The sequence below is a fragment of the Solea senegalensis genome, linkage group LG3 (genome assembly GCF_019176455.1).
Source record: "Solea senegalensis isolate Sse05_10M linkage group LG3, IFAPA_SoseM_1, whole genome shotgun sequence".
NCBI classification, from domain to species: Eukaryota; Metazoa; Chordata; class Actinopteri; order Pleuronectiformes; family Soleidae; genus Solea; species Solea senegalensis.
This window is the reverse complement of record NC_058023.1, coordinates 4205055-4222737: the sequence shown is the minus strand read 5'-3', so window position 1 is coordinate 4222737 and position 17683 is coordinate 4205055. Positions and strand designations below refer to the sequence as shown.

At 44.6% G+C, this 17683-nt stretch overlaps 3 protein-coding genes across 3 annotated transcripts; 1 reads left to right on the top strand and 2 right to left on the bottom strand.

The window, feature by feature from the left end:
- The first annotated feature begins 149 nt into the window (after positions 1 to 149).
- Positions 150 to 5818, top strand: LOC122767318 (7SK snRNA methylphosphate capping enzyme-like). The gene is made up of 9 exons (XM_044022775.1): positions 150 to 1321; positions 1592 to 1972; positions 2666 to 2964; positions 3248 to 3545; positions 3622 to 4180; positions 4269 to 4481; positions 4816 to 4924; positions 5213 to 5318; positions 5402 to 5818. The coding sequence occupies exons 2-8, from the start codon at positions 1620 to 1622 to the stop codon at positions 5278 to 5280; spliced, it is 1899 nt and encodes a 632-aa protein (XP_043878710.1). The 5' UTR covers positions 150 to 1321; positions 1592 to 1619; the 3' UTR covers positions 5281 to 5318; positions 5402 to 5818.
- A 175-nt stretch (positions 5819 to 5993) lies between these two features.
- On the bottom strand, positions 5994 to 8692 carry LOC122766234. Its single transcript, XM_044020925.1, has 7 exons — positions 8586 to 8692; positions 8442 to 8504; positions 7714 to 7806; positions 7451 to 7492; positions 7340 to 7369; positions 7114 to 7227; positions 5994 to 6609 (listed from the first exon to the last, which is right to left on the bottom strand). The coding sequence occupies exons 1-7, from the start codon at positions 8637 to 8639 to the stop codon at positions 6349 to 6351; spliced, it is 657 nt and encodes a 218-aa protein (XP_043876860.1). The 5' UTR covers positions 8640 to 8692; the 3' UTR covers positions 5994 to 6348.
- Positions 8693 to 9952: 1260 nt separating this feature from the next.
- On the bottom strand, positions 9953 to 17324 carry LOC122766022 (semaphorin-4E-like). Its single transcript, XM_044020601.1, has 14 exons — positions 17231 to 17324; positions 15444 to 15589; positions 14987 to 15049; positions 14797 to 14892; positions 14227 to 14326; positions 13290 to 13418; positions 12845 to 12972; positions 12589 to 12764; positions 12234 to 12393; positions 11355 to 11553; positions 11145 to 11257; positions 10682 to 10839; positions 10563 to 10615; positions 9953 to 10466 (listed from the first exon to the last, which is right to left on the bottom strand). Exons 1-14 carry the CDS (start codon positions 17322 to 17324, stop codon positions 10042 to 10044), a joined length of 2040 nt encoding a protein of 679 aa, XP_043876536.1. The 3' UTR covers positions 9953 to 10041.
- Positions 17325 to 17683: the final 359 nt, after the last annotated feature.

The window sequence follows — 17683 nt, the reverse complement described above, 5'->3', positions numbered from 1 at the left end:
AACTTTAAAACTAAAAAATGTAAATCGATAGCCTATAACACATATTAAATTCATATTAAACCAGTGTCATATTAAGTAAAATTGCAGCATTTGTTTATTAAATGTGCATAGCGCCCCTCTGTGGTAAAAGGCGAAAACACCCTCAGTAAATGACCCACTTTTGGAAGGCGGCGTTTTGCCCTCGGTGTTGTCTGTCAGACTCCACTCGTCCGCGGGACATTGTTGATGGACCGACGTTCTCGCGTTGATTGTCATCAGTCATAACTGTGACGTGTTCACGACTCGCTAAAGTTGCTCTAAACAGTACTGTGGCGTGTTAGCGTGATATTAGACCTGTGGCTAGAGCGTGTTAAAGGAGGAAACAAGAGCCTGGCTGTTTGTGTTCGGCTGTGTACCCAAAATCAGGGCTAAAACGTGCAGGAGCGAAGGGGACGGACGGTGGAGTTTATGTTGAGCTAGAGGCTAAATGTCAAACTTTGTTTATCAACTGTTTGTCGAACAGACTATTTTTTGTTTTGGTTGTTGTTTTGTGGTTTAAATATATATATATATTCTTTTTTTTTTCAACAGTTCAATCGGTTAAAGTCGTCGGTTATACGGTCGTGTTCGTGTTTGCACTCAGGCACCGCTGAGGAAGCCCTCTCTGCCCGGACCCCCTTCTCCCACCTCCTCGAGCTGCGGCCAATCACAGCGTGTCTCGGGTCTCATTGGCCGTCATGCGGGAGAGGCCGGAGCTTAATTTGGCAGTTGATTGGTCGACTACACAGTCGCTCACGTCATCCTTGCAGCTGCTGTATAAATGTGTGGGCCTGGGCTCGTGAGCTATCAGTTAGCAGCTAGCGCAGCACACTTTATGTACAAACTTATGTGCCTGGCCGTTTTCCTGCACACACGTACACACTCTGCCACATGCACGCGCGTGCACGGACAGCTCGCGGGGGGGCCTGAATTCACACGCATTGCTGGTTTTGCGCGCGGGTTTTGGTAGCTGTTTGTCTTTGCGGGTGTTTGTGTGTTAGCTTCATGCTAGTTGCTTCCTGCCAGTCTACTGGTGGTTGCTAACTGGAGTGGCTAACTGTTTACCTGCTAGTTTCTCACTGTTTGAATTATTCATGAGCGCGCTCCGTGGTTGGTGGAGTCAGCCGCCGGGGCGGAGTTAGGATGTATCTTTAAGTGTGGGGGGTATGGGGGGTGGAGTCACGTACACATACATACACAGACCTATTTGTGTCACAAACACACACTTGGAGTGAGAGTGTGATTATATTGCAAACGGGGCGTGGTTACAGGACGACAACAAGTGACTGGAGCAAGTAGGACGGTGAGTGTGACTGATTTATATATTCATTAACCACTATTAAATCAGTAATAATGATAATAACGTTGTGACCTCTGACCCCACAGCAATGTTTACATGAGCACTTATTAATAATTTATTAATATTTTTTTGTTTCATGGTGAAAAGAAAGCCTGTGTTTTGTAAACACATTATAACCCAACAATATATTGATTGATCAGAAAATTGATAAGAAGTTTTCTTTGAGGAGCTGATTGTCTGTCAAATTAACCCCTCCCCCTTCTCTCTGTGTAGATTACTGTCATTGGCTGAAAGGTGGAAGATGATGTCGTTAGACAAGGAGACTGTCCTTTCTCATGAGGCACCAGTCAAAGTCAGCCCCGCCTTCCCCGTTAACATGAACTTATCGGAGCAGCCACAGCTGGCTAAGGTCCGCCCCCTCTGTCCTAATAATGGCCTTCAGCCACCCAACAACACGCAGCCCCCGCCCCAGACACAGCGAATCGCAAAGAGGCGTTACTCCATGGGCCCAGGTTTTAAGGGGCCGGCTAAGCGTCGCCGCCGCACCAACAGTGACAGCCAGTCAGAGCCAAGGCTCCCGAGTCACTTCCTGTTGGGCGGGAACATCTTCGACCCGCTGAACCTGAACTCGCTGCTGGACGAAGAAGTCAACAGGTGAGACTGTGGTGACTGAATGACAACTCTGTGAACACAATATAATTTGTGGTAGAACTCAGAACATATTGCAACAAGTTATAATCTGTTATAGAACATCATATAATCTGTGACAGAACCCAATAGAACGTGTTGCAACATGTTAGAATATGTAATAGAACATGCCTGAACATGTTTTGACATGCTGTGTTACTTGATGGAACGTGTTGCACCATGTTGGAGTCTGTCTTAGAACATGATAGCACATGGTATAATATGTTATACTTTGTATTAGAGCATGTTTGAACCTGCTAGAACAGAACAGAATGTGAAGAACAAGAACATGTTCGTATCTGTGTTACTATGTAGTGGCATCATTTGTCATGTGTAAGAAAACAATAGAACGTGTCAGAATGCATCAGAATCCGTGTGGCTACTGTCATATTGAACTCATCTCTGCAATGTAGAAGATTAAACTGTTAATGAATGTTCAGAATGTTATTAATAAACGTTAGTTAACGATTAATAATCTATCTAATTATAACAACTGTTTTTAATCCTTATTTACGTTAATAAATGTTATTAAACTTGACTCAAACTGTGTTTAGATGTTAGTAATCTGTCGTTAAAGGTTAAACTAATGTTAAATTGTTCTTGTTACTGCTGTCATTTTAAATTCATAAAATGTGAAACCCCTCCCCTCTTCTTCCTCAGAGCAACCAATCAGGAGACACCAAAGTGCTCACCCCTGCCATCACGGGGCCGAGACCCCGTAGAGATTCTAGTTCCACGTGACATCACCGACCCCCTTAACCTGAAGGGAGGCGGGGGGGACGGGGAGGTGGAAGGGGGAGTCCTGCTGTCCCCTGTGAAGTCCAGGAGGAGACACAGGAACAGACACCATGGTGGAGGAGGAGGAGGAGGAGGAGGAGGAGGAGGTGGTGGTGGTGGTGGTGAGGGGGAGAGGGAGGTGATACCTGCACGACTGTTTCCCTCCACAGCTCCACTGACAGGTGAGTTTCATCACACTGTGGCCCATGTTGCCTGCAGTACCACTGTTCACCACTGTCGGTGCTACAATAACACGTAGCTAAAAAAAATAAAAAAGCAACACATTTTTATATTTGGTATTTTACTCCAGAGGGCAGTTTTCCTGGTGACTTCTAAATTTATATTCTGCATTACGTCATCCCTGAATGTGAACGTTTTCTAATCTCCAGCGTGAATAAAAGAGTACTGGATTAATCAAGAAAATAATTGTGTCAACATCTGTACAATGATATTTTATGATTGCAGTTCCTCTGTTGACCAGGGAGGGCAGTGCAGCTGCATCTCCTCTTCCCTGCGAGCTCAACACGGCTATCACATGTCGAGATGACTTGGTTCCACCCCCCGCTCTTCCAAGGAGACACACGCATCCGCTGCCGGGATCCGCCCACAAATCTAGTAACCAGGGTGATGGTCGCCAGCGGAGACGGCGACGCACCACCTCCGTGAAGTTGGGAGATGGTGCTGCCAACACTGTCACCGTAGCGACTGCGGCTCAATCAACCAAATTCCAGACGCCACTAGTGGGAGGAGCCAAAGCTGGCAGGTGAGTGTTACACAGGAAGTGAACTAAAACGCTGTAATCTGATCGGATGACATGATTTCTATGCTGCTGCCTGCAGGTGTGGAGGATCTCAGCCGTCCACTCAGCCTCCAGAGAGGAAGAAGGACAGACACCGGTACCAGTATGGCAACCACAACCGTTACTACGGCTACCATGGTTTCTATGGTGACAATTGGGAGGGGCGGGTGGGTGTGGAGGAGGACCCGCGTCACCATCTCCTGGAAGCCGATTGGTTCAGAGACAAGAGGGTGCTGGAGGTGGGCTGTGGTGCCGGTCACATGACGATTAGTATCGCTCGGAAATTTGACCCCGCCCACATCCTGGGAGTGGAGCTGGATGAGCGATTGGTCCACACCGCAAAGCAGAATGTCAGGCACTTCCTGTCACATGACCTGGTGGTGGAGGAGAGGAAAATGAGGAGGAGGAAAGGGGAAGAAGAGAAGGGGAAGGAGAAGAATGACGAGGAAGAGGAGTTGATGGAGGTGTTCCAGGGGGCACTCTCTCTCCTCTCCTTCCCGCTGTCATTCAGAGTGAGTCGGGGTCCTCTCTCAGCTCCTCCCCTTGTCCCTCCCCCCACCTCCTCCTCCAGGTTCCCCAACAACATCACCTTCTTACAGGTTAGTTGATCAACGATCAGTCAGCTTTGGTCGGAATAATACACAGTAATTTAGGTTGATAACATCACAACTGTGACTCCTCCCACAGGGGGACTACGTGTCAGAGAAGGAGGCCTGGACAGGGCGGGGCCAGTATGACGTCATCATGTGTCTGGGTGTGACCAAATGGATACAGCTGCAGTCAGGTGATGGGGGTGTGGTCAGACTATTCAAGCGTGCCTATCAGAGTCTGTCTCTGGGCGGAATATTCATCCTGGAGCCGCAGCCATGGAGCAGCTACAGCCACAGCAAGAGGGCGTCGGTAATGTAACCCCGCAGTTTTCAAAATAAAAGTCTAACTTACTGTTCAAATTTAAGTCTCAGTTTTCATTCGTCCACACAAAAAACACCACCCTGCAGCTTTCCGAGTTTTCTCTACATCCACACTAAAACAACTCCGCAGTTTTCAAAATTAAAGGCTTTTTTCTATGTCCACACTTGAATATAATCCTACTGTTTTCAAAATAAAATGTTCCCCACATTCACACAAGAACACAACAAAATCAAAGGCTTCACCAACATTTAAACCACAGTTTTCAAGTTTTCAGTCTCACTTTTTGTTCGTGCACACTAAAACTGGCTATGGTGTTTCCTAGGAGCAAACATATCGTAACTACAGGAACGTGCGGCTGAGACCTGAACAGTTCACCTGCTTCCTGACGAACACTGTGGGCTTCACCTCGTACAGACTACTCACTTGCACAGGTACAGTTCAGTTCATTAACATGTACATTTGTGTTTGGCCTTTAGGGGGCAGTGTGGTTCAGTGCTACTTTCTATGTCCACACTAAAGCATAATTCTACGGGGTTTTGTTTTCAGTGAGATAAACATGTATGTTTGTGTTTGGCCTTAAGGGGGTAGTGTGGTTCAATGAGAAATTAAATGTACTTTCAATAAAATAAAACGACGGCTTTAAACACTGGATTAAGCTGAAAGCAGCTGAGCATGATGGGAAATGAGGTCATCGGTCTTGTTTGTTTTTTTTTACTCAGGTGTGTGTGTGCCAGGTAACCAGCGACCGATCTACCTGTTCCACAAAGGCCATGCCCAGAGGAAGTGATGTCACACAACCGGAAGTGATGTGTCTTTTCCCTCAAGGTAGCTCATGCTCTTGTTTCCACGACAGCAGGTTCAAACTGGTGGATGCGCGATGACACCTCTCTTACATTTTTGACTGTAAGCTTGCAGCCGATTGGCCAAACAGGTGACTCTTTGATGACATCACACAGCAGAGGAGAAAATGATTGGTCAGCAGGGTTTTCTGAGGAATGTGATCGGTCAGCACGGGCTCATCAAGTAAAAATTGGACACTGGAGAGGAAGTGATGTGTGTCCACGTCCGTCTTTTCAAATAAGTTGTATTTTATTTGTTTGTTTGTTTTTTCTCCCAAAAATATAGAGAATTTATTAGCTATGGCTTCACTGTGTCATCTTTTCTGTCAGATGACCAACAAATCAAATGATTGATCGGCAGAGAAGTTGTGACTAATTTTCTCTCAGTTGAAGAGATTTCATTTTCCTGTTTGCTTTCACAATAAAAGCTTTTGTAAAATCCAGAGCAAGAAATTAAATTTGAATAATCCAAAAAAAGACACAAAACTATGGTGTTCAGTTGGTTCTGTTTTTTTTATTCAAGATAAACATTTTAAAAAACCTTTGATTGTTAATAGTGATTATTTGATTTTTTTTATCAGTTGTAAAATTAGATGTTTTTCACACCTTCAGAATAAAATGGCCACATCACAAATGCAATTAAATGATTACATGACCTAAATAACCTAAAATAATGGAAACGGTTAGCTGCTGTTAGATGGAGCAGTGTCGCTGTGTAATGCGAACATGAAACACATTCAGTGACCACATGGTGGTGCTGTTATGGATCTCTAATGTCTTTAAAGTTATGGTTTTGATCACAGTGCCACCTGCAGGTGATTGGGCTGTGGCACTTTTCTTGTTGTTTTTTATGCACCGACAACGCTGTAGTTGGTACTGCTGAGGTGATATTTGATGTTATAATGTTGGAATAATTATATTTATGATGTTAAACACTTCACACAATATGCAGATGATTACATTTGCTACGTAGGAAACATGAAAATATAATTTTTCTGCGAGGGGCGTGGCCTCTGTTACAGACCCAATTCAAGCGCTGCCTCTTCGCCGCGGTGGCCGTGGTAGTGGTAGTGATATGGCGTGTCAAAGGTCAGCTCGTTTTCTCGCTCCATGCTGTCCAGCGGCAGAAGCTGGGCGTCTACGATGTCGGCCCCGACGCCTCCGCCGTCAAGCGCATTTTCGCTGACGTACGTTGTCTCTCCGCCCACTTCCTTCGTCGGAATGATTTCTTTGGTTTCAGGTTGCCCCAGAAGATGGTGAAGGTTCAACAACAGAGCCTGTGAGGGGGTGGAGTCAGAGAGGCAGATTGTCATGGTGTTAGACCTGAACCAAAACAACAGTCAGTTGGCTGGAAATTGGCTGGTTCTGACAGAACCTGATTGGTTCTAAATATCTGTAATTGGTTTCCGAACCTCATTCGTCCTGACAATACCTGATTGGTCCATACTTGATTTTAATTGCTTCTGTTTTGACCTCATTGGATGGGATTCGTCTAAATGTTTCTGATTGGTTCTGTCTGACCCTGATTGTTCCTTACTGAATCCGATTGGTCTTAAATATTGGTAATTCTATTATATTGGTTCTACTTGATTTTAATTGTCTCCGTCTTGACCTCATTGGATGTGATTGGTTCTTACTGAACCTGATTGGTGTTGTTGGTGTTTCTCTAGGTGTGCCAGTTGATTGGTTGTTTTTCTTTTTTTTTCTTTCTTGTGACACCAAAGCACCATGGGAAATGGGGTCCTGAGTCTGCTTCATCAGTGTGAACTTGACGAGCTCACCTGGTGTTGGCTCTCCACGCTGTCGTCTCCAGCGTGTCTCTGCTGCTCGTCCAATCCCTCCCTCACCAAAGCCGGTTCGTTGAGCCACGGGTCGGCACTTTTGTTTCTGCGAGACTAGAACACACACACACGCTAAGCTAACATGCATGTCACATGACGGTTGATGTGTAAACAGAATCGCGAACGAAGCTGAAAACATCATGTTGATGGAGTTTAGGGAGCTCACCTCCTGCGACGAGTCCATCTCCTCCAGAGCCTGCAGGATATGACATCACACAGGAAATGACATCACCCGCCGAACATAATGTGTGCGCGTGTGTATGTGTGTGTGTGTTACCATAGTCTCCTGGTTCTGTCGTTCTCTCACTTGTTGAAGACCCTGTAAAATAAGTCCGGTGTCACATGGGGTTCAGACCGAGCAGCAGCCTCAGATTTAAATGCATTGGGCTGCAGCTCCACTCCTCTCCAGTAGGTGGAGCGCTGCTCACACTAAAGTGATGTAGGTTCAGGTTTCAGCAGATTCACTCTGCTTTGTGTGTGAAGTTAATGAACTCAATATGACCTGAACTCGTTGGGTAATGTAGTAGGTGTGAATCTGACCTCTGAACTCTGGCTTGACTCTGATGAAGCCGACGATGAAGAGGAGGAGGAGGAGGAGCCTGTCTGTTGATTGATGGCAGTGGTGGTGGAAGGCTGCAGGCACGCAAACATTATCACAATGTGTCTTTTTTTGTAGTTGTTACTTCTTAAGAACATTTTCTGACCTTATCAAGACCATAGTTAGTTTTTGGTTTGTTTTTTAGAACCGGTAGTCATCATGGAGACCAAAACCTGGTCCTCATTCTGAGGAACTGGTTGAGCAGAATTAAAATTGATAGAAACAAAAATAGAAAGTGAGCCGGTCACAGTCACATTATGGGGACACTTCCCAAAACTGTAATTTAAGCCATGCCATTTAACCAAAGCCTCACCTTTATAAAATCAACATAAATCAAAAAGATACCTTCATAGTATGTTCACAGGAAACACTTTTGTAAATCGCGCTCTCCCACAACCAAACCCCATAGAGAAAATCAATGTTTTAACATCACAGGAGTTGTTGATCCGCTGATGCCTCCATCGGAGAGTTCAAATGTCTTATTTTTTAGACCTCGGGATTTGAAATCCATCGTTCAGTAGTACCTCAGTGACACAAACTGACCACACGAGGCAGTAGTAGCCCAGCAGCTCCTGTGTCCCTGTGAGCTAAAAAAATGCAAATTTTCTCGATGGACTTTGGTGTGGGAGAATGCGCCTCGGTCTGTCTTAGTGATAAGATTAACTCTCACCGTGATTGGGACCGGTTCTTGTTGAGGAATGAGCTGAACGGCATCGCCACGGGCACCTGCTGTCTGCACACACAACACACAACCTCAGAGTGAATGATCACCAACTAATCAGGAGAGAAGGCGATCCGTACGGCGGAATCTTACAGGAGAAGCCTGGTTCTGGTCCAGCAGACTGACGATCAGTAGAAACATCCACATCCTGGCAAGGTCACAGTGTTGATGGTCCTGGTTCTGGTTGGTCCTGCAGGTTGTGTTGGGCTCTCGCTCCGATTCGTGTCTTTTATTGTCCGTTCGTAGGAAGTGACCTGTCATCACGTTCCCCTCTGACCCCGCCCCCCTCCTACTAACAGCCCACCATCAACAAAAACAACACGCTTTTCTCAGCTCAATGTTCAAAACAACTCAAGAAAACAAGCGTTCCGATTCACTCTTAAAGGGACAATGCAGCTTTTGGAATGTGGTTTTTATGGGGAACTGGCTCACTCTCCCACACTAAAGTCCATAGAAAAAATCGGCAATTTTAACATCACAGCACACGGGACTTGTCCATCAACTTCTGCCTCCATCAGGAAGTTCAAGTTGTTTTTTGTGCATCTTCTGTGTTTGAAATGCATCTTTCCAATTCATGTCAGTGACACAAACTGACCACACGAGGCAGCAGTAGACCAAAAGCTCCTGTGTCCCTGTGAGCTAAAATCACACATTTTCTCTATGGGCTTTGGTTGGGCAGGGAGATAAATCAGTCAAAACATATTCTTAAGAAACCGTAGACTTAAGATGATGTATTTCATAAGGCAGTTTTTTTTTGTTAGATTGTTTAAATCTTCTAATGCAACCGCACTTAAAAAAAAAAGAAGAAAAAAAAGAAATTGATTTTGCTTTATTAGATGCCTAATTTTTATTATATTTACATTTTTTTCATTTATATATTTGCTCATTTCTTTTTTCTTTTCGTTTTTTAATTTGTAACTACAAAGTGTGTGTGTGTGCATGTGTATGCGTGTGTGTGTGTGTGTGTGTGTGTTAAATCACTGGTGTCCACATACTTTTGGCCTCAGTCTGTGTTCCACATCTGTGTTTATCAGAGAGACGGAGCTGTGGTGAACCAGCGCCAACACCACAACAACAACAACAACAACACGTCCCTGACAGTAATCACATTTCATCATAGCCAGCAGGGGGAGGACTGACAGATTAACTGCCCCCCCCCACACACACACACACACATGCATGTACACAGAGTATAAATCTGCATTTCTAATACTGACACTGAAAAACAACCAAGAGGAGCTCACTGTCTCTCTGTTATTATATTTAATCAACACAAATACAACTGAACCGATGAAGCAGTGTGATTGCAGATCATTTAAAAGTTTGTCATGTTGATCGGATATTATATGGAATTGTAATGTGGCCCAATATTATAACTGACGTGTACAATAATGGCAAAGTCAAGTTACGTAATTGTTGTGGTGTCACCTGCCGGGCAATATGTTCCTAATGTACTGCTGAGGTGATATAGGCAACCTCACCTATCCCATCACAGGCCATGCCCACCCCACCTTCTGCACCCTCAGCCAGGACCTTCTGAATGTTTTGTTCAGGTAGGACTCGTGGCTCTGTTCTGTGTTTGACATTTGCAAGGTAAAGACAGGTGACCTTTGTGAAAGTCCCAAGCCAAAATGACAAATAGCAAAATCACTACGGGCACCAGTATGCCCAGACATTGATTCCACTGAGATACGCAGTGCTCTACTGGGGTGACTGAGAGTTGGTACTCGGCCACAGCAGTTGTGTGCTCACTGCTTTTTGAGCTCTCCACAGCCAGGCAGCGGTACAGACCCCCATCGCTCTCTAAAACGCCAAGAATGAGCAGCTTGTCTTTCAGCTGCTGGACCCGGTCTGAAAGGATCACGGAGCTACTGTCATGCTCCCACCAAGTTTTTGCCAAGTTGGAAGGTGGAGGGCAGCTGAGCATCAGGTTGCCACCCGGCCAGGTGGACTGAAGCGTAGGTTTAATGGGATCTGAAACCAAAACTGAGAAGATTGGTTGGTGAGAGGCCCTCAGTTTTCTCGGAATTTTCTGATTCAACTACATCGATGGAAGTGTCTAACGCTCACCTGCACTTGGGCAAAGAGAGGCATTTCCTTCTTGGACACTTTGGATGAGCCCTCTAAAGCAGAAGAATCAATTGAATTTAGTTCAACTGCAACTCGGGTTAGCAATGTGTGGAACATACCTTTGTGAATTGTAAACGGCAACGCATCTTCCAACAACTATGTCCCAGCCACAGTATGGGTCTCTTGCTAGAACACAGTCCATGCAGGATGGGGACCTCTCACAACTGGCCAGTGGTATCTGTGCTGCTCCGGAGTCTGACCCTGCATACAGCTGATGCTGTGCACATTTGATCCATCAGAAACGGGACAATGTGCTGCAATCGCTGATGAACATGCGTTTGACTACTGATTTTAAAGCCTGATACATCCTGGAAGACACTGGGTACATGTGCTGCAACCCATTATGATGTCAATTTTTGGTCTGTATTCAACTTAAGGTCTAGACTTAACAGTATGAACTTTGCATCTCCAGGTCCTGCTCACATTTCACAATAAAAGCCTTGTTAAATGAATGGTTTCAGGGAACATGTAAAAGTGTCTCATCCATGTGATAAAAAATCTTGAAGAAAACTTTCAACGTACCGTTACGTGTGAAATTTTCAGGCTTTTGATCGGTGCTTGGTTAAACAGTTGAATTTCCTCAATGATGAACATCTCGCCATCATAGTTCACTGCTTTCAGCATAGTGCCGCCCTCTTTTGTGTGAAAACATGGAGACATGTCATGTTTGTTTACTGATTAAAACTGATTATGTCAAACAATCAAAGGCAGTGAAATAAATATTACAAATACCTGTGCCTATAAACATCACATGGTAGTTGTTGCCATCTGCAGCCTCTACCATGTTCACAATGATGTGTGTAAATATAGTTCCCCTTCGCACCAGCAGGGGCCTCTGTCCAACTGGCTGGATGGCCATGTCCATCAGGGGATTCGCTCTGACAAATTCAAGAGTTTGGTCTCGGAGCAGCCGAGTAGATGTGTTGATACACTGATGAGAGAAGAGGTCACCGGAAGAACAAAGAGGACAAAATTGAGCCGTTAATAGAAAACAGTTTCCCCTTTAAAATGTTGATTTGTTGTTTAAGGCCTATGTCATAGTTTCCAAGTCCACAAAGGTACACTAGGTTGGCGTTATGTAAATGTCGTCATGTCGTCCAAGGAGGAATGAGAGCGCACTGAGCATACATTAGATCATAACAGTGGCAACCAGGCTGAGAATATGCACGTTTGCTGGTACCGACACAACAAATGCAGTGTTTCCATCATGGTGCAGTATGATTGGTTCGGAATTATAAAGCCCTGGGTCAGGCTTGCGTTTCAACTGAACGGTGCCTTTACTTGGTAGGCGGGGTGTGCCCGATGGCCACATAGACAAACAACAAATACAAACAAGACATCAAGATTTGTATAAGAATAAACTGTACCGTACCATTTTACTTTTGTACCCCAAGGGAAGGGTGCCACTTGGTGGAAACAAGGCAAGAAAACACAAATGATGGGGCAATTTTCTGGAGAGAAAGCATTACTGCTGAAATGAATGTGAGGGGGGGGCGCGCTGAACTGCCTCGGACCTTGTTTAGTATAAACAGAAACACTTGAATGAGCGGGTCTCCATGGATTGTGGCACATGGTAAGTATGACTCGGCCCCAAAACGGTGACAGACTCACTGCTCCGGGCCGAGGGGAGGGGACAACTCCAGTATTCTTTATCCACTTTGTAAACGTGGTGGTAGATACAGTGCCTTTAGTTTTGTAGTCCCCCTCTGCGAACCGTCTGTCGATGTCGGACACCCGGTACACACACACAGCAGATGTGTCTGATGTGTTCCTGGAATACACCAAACGAAATGTGGATTAAATTGTGTGTTCTGCGGCAAGATTTCACTGGCCGAAGACTTTGATGGCCCAATTGGCCTTTGAGCAGCAATCGTCAACATTAAAATATTCAAAGACATGACTGAGTCCCTTTTGATAAATCCCAGACCCAAGTGATGACTCATTTTTGTTAGTTTAGACGTACGACTGCGGTGTAAAGATGCCGTAGAACAAGCAGCCGCTCGACTGCTGCTGAGGGTCACACCAAAGGTAAGTGTCCTGGATAATGTATGGCAGCTGAGAATTCTGCACTGGACAATCAATTCGGGCCTTCAGGAAGGATGTCCACCTGTTCTGCAAAATATTCTGACCTCCTTGATCCCCCTGTGAGCATGGACACACACTGTAAGACATGTTTATGTGCTGTGGAAATTTCATAAAATGGGGATTTAATGTAAGATCACCTTGCAGACACGGGCCACACGGGAGACAGCCATTTTGTTGAAGCAGTCGCACTCCACAGGCTTCTCACCGAAGAACAAGTAAACCTTGCCACTCTGTGAGATCTGAGCCATGGATGCAAATGTGGGTTCTGGTGTGAAGAGAAGAACAAAACATGAAGTCCCACCAAGAATTTGTCAGAAACAATATATTTCATGATGATTTGTTGTGGACGCAAATTTAAAGTATTTGAATTTCTAGCAAGGGCCACACAGCCGCACAGTAGCTAGCATTGTTGCCTCACAACAAATCCTGAATCCTATTTTAAATCTAAATTATTACTGGAACTCTTGGGGTGTACGTTTGCCCCACAAAGTCAAAAGTAAAAATAAAAAAAATAGGGTTAGTATAACAGTGACTATTTTTAATTAGAATACAATTTGAAGAGTTGAATCAGAAACTGCTTACCCTTGAATATGGAGAGGCTAGTTTCAGTGCGTAAGCGGATATTGTATGAGGATATCGTATCAGGATGGCGACTCAGAAGAGGTTCAGTGCCCCGGAAGTTTCTATAAACGGCTGTGTACAGGGTGTTATCTGGTGAAACAAGACAGAAAACAAAAGTTGAGGGTCTCTATGTGGTCTTTTTTTGTAAGATTTGCGCTGACTTTATTACAGGTGTCCGAGCCGTATCAAGTGAGGCTTTCAGAATTCCTTTCAGAGATTTTTGTGTCTTTTATTTTTTCGTGACGAGGTCAATCGTTCCCGTACGTAAGTCCAAAATCCATGCATCTTTATCTGTATTTATATTTCTAGCAACTACGACTTTTGCTCCAATACATTTCTCCTAACCATCTTCGTTACTCCCAAACAAAATCAAAAGAAGAGTTGATAATGGTCTGTATTTATATCAATTTCTTAGTCTTGATGACCACTCAAAGCTGCATTACACTTTTGTTTTGCCATTCACATCCATTTGCATTCATACACACACGTCTTTCATACCCATCCAGGACACATACAGTCTACTCCACTCTACCACTGAGCTACTGTCAGTCAATTCAAACTATTTTTGAAACTTAAGTACATTTTCATACAGCCATTTGTCCATCTTCTATACCGCTTATCCGAAGTCAGGTCGCAGGGGCAGCAGCTTGAGTAGAGTTCCCCCTCCCTGGGCCACATCGCCCAGCTATTCTGGGGGAATCCCAATGCCTTGTGGGAACCTCACCAGGGAGGCATCCAGGAAGCATCCGAACCAGGTGCCCAAGCCAATGGAGGAAACCCGTTTTGGCCGCTACCACTACCCAACACTTTTTCTCAAGTAATATTGTAAAACAAACTGCTTCATAAAGGACTACCAATCAGAATGTGTGTCGTTGAAGACGTTTAAACAGCTACTCACTGTCCATGAGGGAGGCAAAACTCTTATCAGGATCATGCGGACACTTCTCAGTTCCTTCCAAACGGTTGTTCTGCAGAGTCAGGATCCCGTCTGAAAATGTCTTAACACAGAGACACACGTTTAAATCCTGAACGGTAATGGCACATTCCAGTTGAAATCGAAAGTGGCAATCAGAAAATTGAAGCATCCTCACAGAGTCCAACGATGGCTGCCACTCGTGTTTTTCCCTTTCTGTTACTTGCACTTTTGTTTGTTCCACATTAAGTCAGTGGTACACAAAGTTCTGTTCAATAAATATCCATGAACACGTTGCCAATGTGTTTGTGAGCAAAATACCATGTAGAGAAGAGGTCTCAAACTGGCGGCCCATGGACCTCAATCTATTTCATGTGGCCTGCCACTTAATATCAAGTTATGACGAGTTCTTTCTGTAGCCTATCAATCATCTTTTCATCACTAGACACCCATTGGCCCCCAGGTCATTTGAGCTAGAGACCCCTGATGTAGAGCGTTGAAGAGGTACAAATGTCTAACATTGACTAGTTTAACTCTGTTTTCCATTAGTCTTACCATGTAGGCACACTGTGGAGCAAACCCTCTGGTGCCACAAACAAACATCCTGTTGTCGGCCATCTTGTGCAGTATCTTGATGTAGTTCTTGCAGTCCTGAGAAAGCATTTGGAGACCCAATGACCACACCTGCTTGAACACCCCACAAGTCTCATCCCACATGAGTAGAAGTTGAACTGAAGGGACCCACCTCAGGACCTTTCCCTTTATTTTGACAGTCCATCTTCTCCGCCTCTGTCACTTCCCATCTGACCTACAAGAGCGACAGCAACTGTGGTTATGGCTTTTATTTATCACAGACAGGGGTGAGAGTACAGTGCGGCGGGTACAGATGTCTGGCGAATGTGACAGTTGAAAGTCAGTGAGGTAAACGTCAATGTGTAGCTGCTTTTCCTGTTCCATCCTGCCAACATGCAGGAACGCTGCCAGGAAGTGGTCACGCCAAAATAAACAATGGTGACAGCAGTTTTGTGTGAATATCAGTAACAGGTATTCTGGATGGCGTAATTATAAGCAATGTACGGAATGATTTAAGTACTTGTGCCCAAAGGTCCCCCAAGGTCCCCCAGGAGGTTATTGTGGCCCATAAACCTTTCTCGCACAACTGGAAAAAGAGGAAGTTCTTATTTAGAACAGGTTTTTCTCACCAAAGCTCGTTTTGTGGAGATGTTGTTGAGGTCGAGAGCAAACACTGTCTCTCTGGCGCCAAGCATGAGAAGACCCAGATCTTCTCTCAGCAACATGGTGGAGTAGTTGAACACGCCGTCTTCGTTAAAACGCGTAGCATTAGCCTCTGGTGGCAGAGGAGCACTGACTCATTATTTGGCAACTGCAAGAGATGAGCTGAGAAAGCTGAGTCAGCAGTTTTGCTCCTTTTATACAGACCAACATTATACATCCCGATTCTCCAAATTTTAAGGTCACGATATGATTTGCAGCCTTTGTTTTTCTCTCTTTTAGCGCAGATGGGTCTGCCATTTTAAAACTTGTCTAGTTTAGGACCATTGGTTTTATGTCATGATAACGCATTAAAACATTTTTAAATCATTGTACCAATAACCAGTTACGTTTCAATCCAGGGTTTTCCACCACTGGATAAGGTCACATTTCTGATGCTACAAACACGTCTAGAGCTCTAGTTATCGCTTTAGCACGAGTTGAATTTTTGGTGGAATTTTTGGTTCAAATGAGGACCTTTCTAGTTACGTCTATGTCGTTATGGCAACATGAGGAAAAAAATGTTTTCTTTTGTCAGAAAATCAGTTCGAAGTTCGTTATTGTCATTGTTTTTTTAGGACAACAAAACACAGTTTAGCAGCTTTCAAGTAAAGGCAATATAAATACTAAAATTATAAAACAAAGTATAAAATGTAAAATTAAATACGTGGTGAGATATTAATGAATACGAAGAAGAAAAAGGTGCAAAAGTAGATGGGGGGGGGGTTGGGGGGTTATTGCACATCAGGGTGAGTGGGGTCCTTAATAATACTGCTGGCTTTCTTTTGGAGTCGGCCAGTATAGATGACTCTGAGGGGAGGTAGTGTGGTTCCGATGACACGCTCTGCTGCCCTCCGAGATTTAATCTGCAAATTCAAAATCTACTGTATATTCCCAGATTTAATCCTGAACATCAGACTCCATGATCCCAGATTTAATCTGGAAGTTCAAACTCTACGATCCCAAATCCAATTCTGAAGCTAAAAATGCAAGGTTGTGGAATTGATCTTTAAATTCAAAAGCCACAGTCCTGGATTTAATCCTAGATTTTTAAATTCCAGCACTCTTGCCTTTGCAGCAAGAAGACCCGGGTTCGACCCCGGTCGGAACAAAGGCCGTCCTGCGTGGAGTTTGCATGTTCTCCCCGTGTGTGCATGGGTTTTCTCCATGTTCTATGACTTCCTCCCACAGTCCAAAAACATGCAATATGGGAATTAGGTATATTGGACGCTCCCAAAATATGTAGATGGGAGCTTCCCTAACCCTAACCCACCACTGAGATTGTCCAAACCGAGCAGTAGGTCGAGGACTTTTCTGAGGGCCGTAGTACGCAGGCCCAAGGTCTTAGCTGAACAATATGGCCATCGATGCCTACGAAATATAGCCTTTACCGTAACATTTTTTTACTTTATTATATTTTTTTACTTTGTTATATGGCCTTTCTAGATCATCTTGGCCCTAACCTCACTTCTTCTCCATGCCTAACCCTAAAACCCTGGGGTGCTCTTTTCCCCGAAATTCCTCCTTCCACTTTTCTGAGATTTCCCTCAAAATACGCCCCTTTTTAATTGCCAGTCAAGTCTTGTCACATGACTGTGGTTCCCAGGGTGTGCTTACACCAGTCCCTGGTGTCACTTCCGGTACTGGCACCACAGCCCTCCGATAGATCCGTGACCCCTGACAGTAAACTCAAGTTACGCGACACAGAAACACGCACCGTGATGGGACACATATCTACGGGGGGGACAGTCCGGTGACGAGCCCGCGACCACGGTCAGCAGCCAAAAGATGTAGAGCGACAGCAGATTCATGGCTCCGTCTGAATCATTTACACGCGCAGCATTCTCAACCCTTCTTCTCCCTCAGCAGATCGTAGCTCGTTGTTCCGTTTGTTGGTTCGTTTGTTAGCCGTCTGTGTCCATCATGTTGCCTGGTTTTCCTTTGATCCTGTCAGATCAAAGCAGCGTGTGTCATGATCCGTCAAACTTGTCACACAGTTTTGAGGAAATTGCACTCAAACATAAAGAAGATGTATTCCATGTGGATCCTCCGTGATCCCCACATTTAATCCTGAAGTTAAAAATCCATGATCGCACCTTTAATCCTGAGGTTTGCAATCCACATTCCATACTCGAGTTGGAAATCTCTGATATTGGACTCAGTCTTTAAA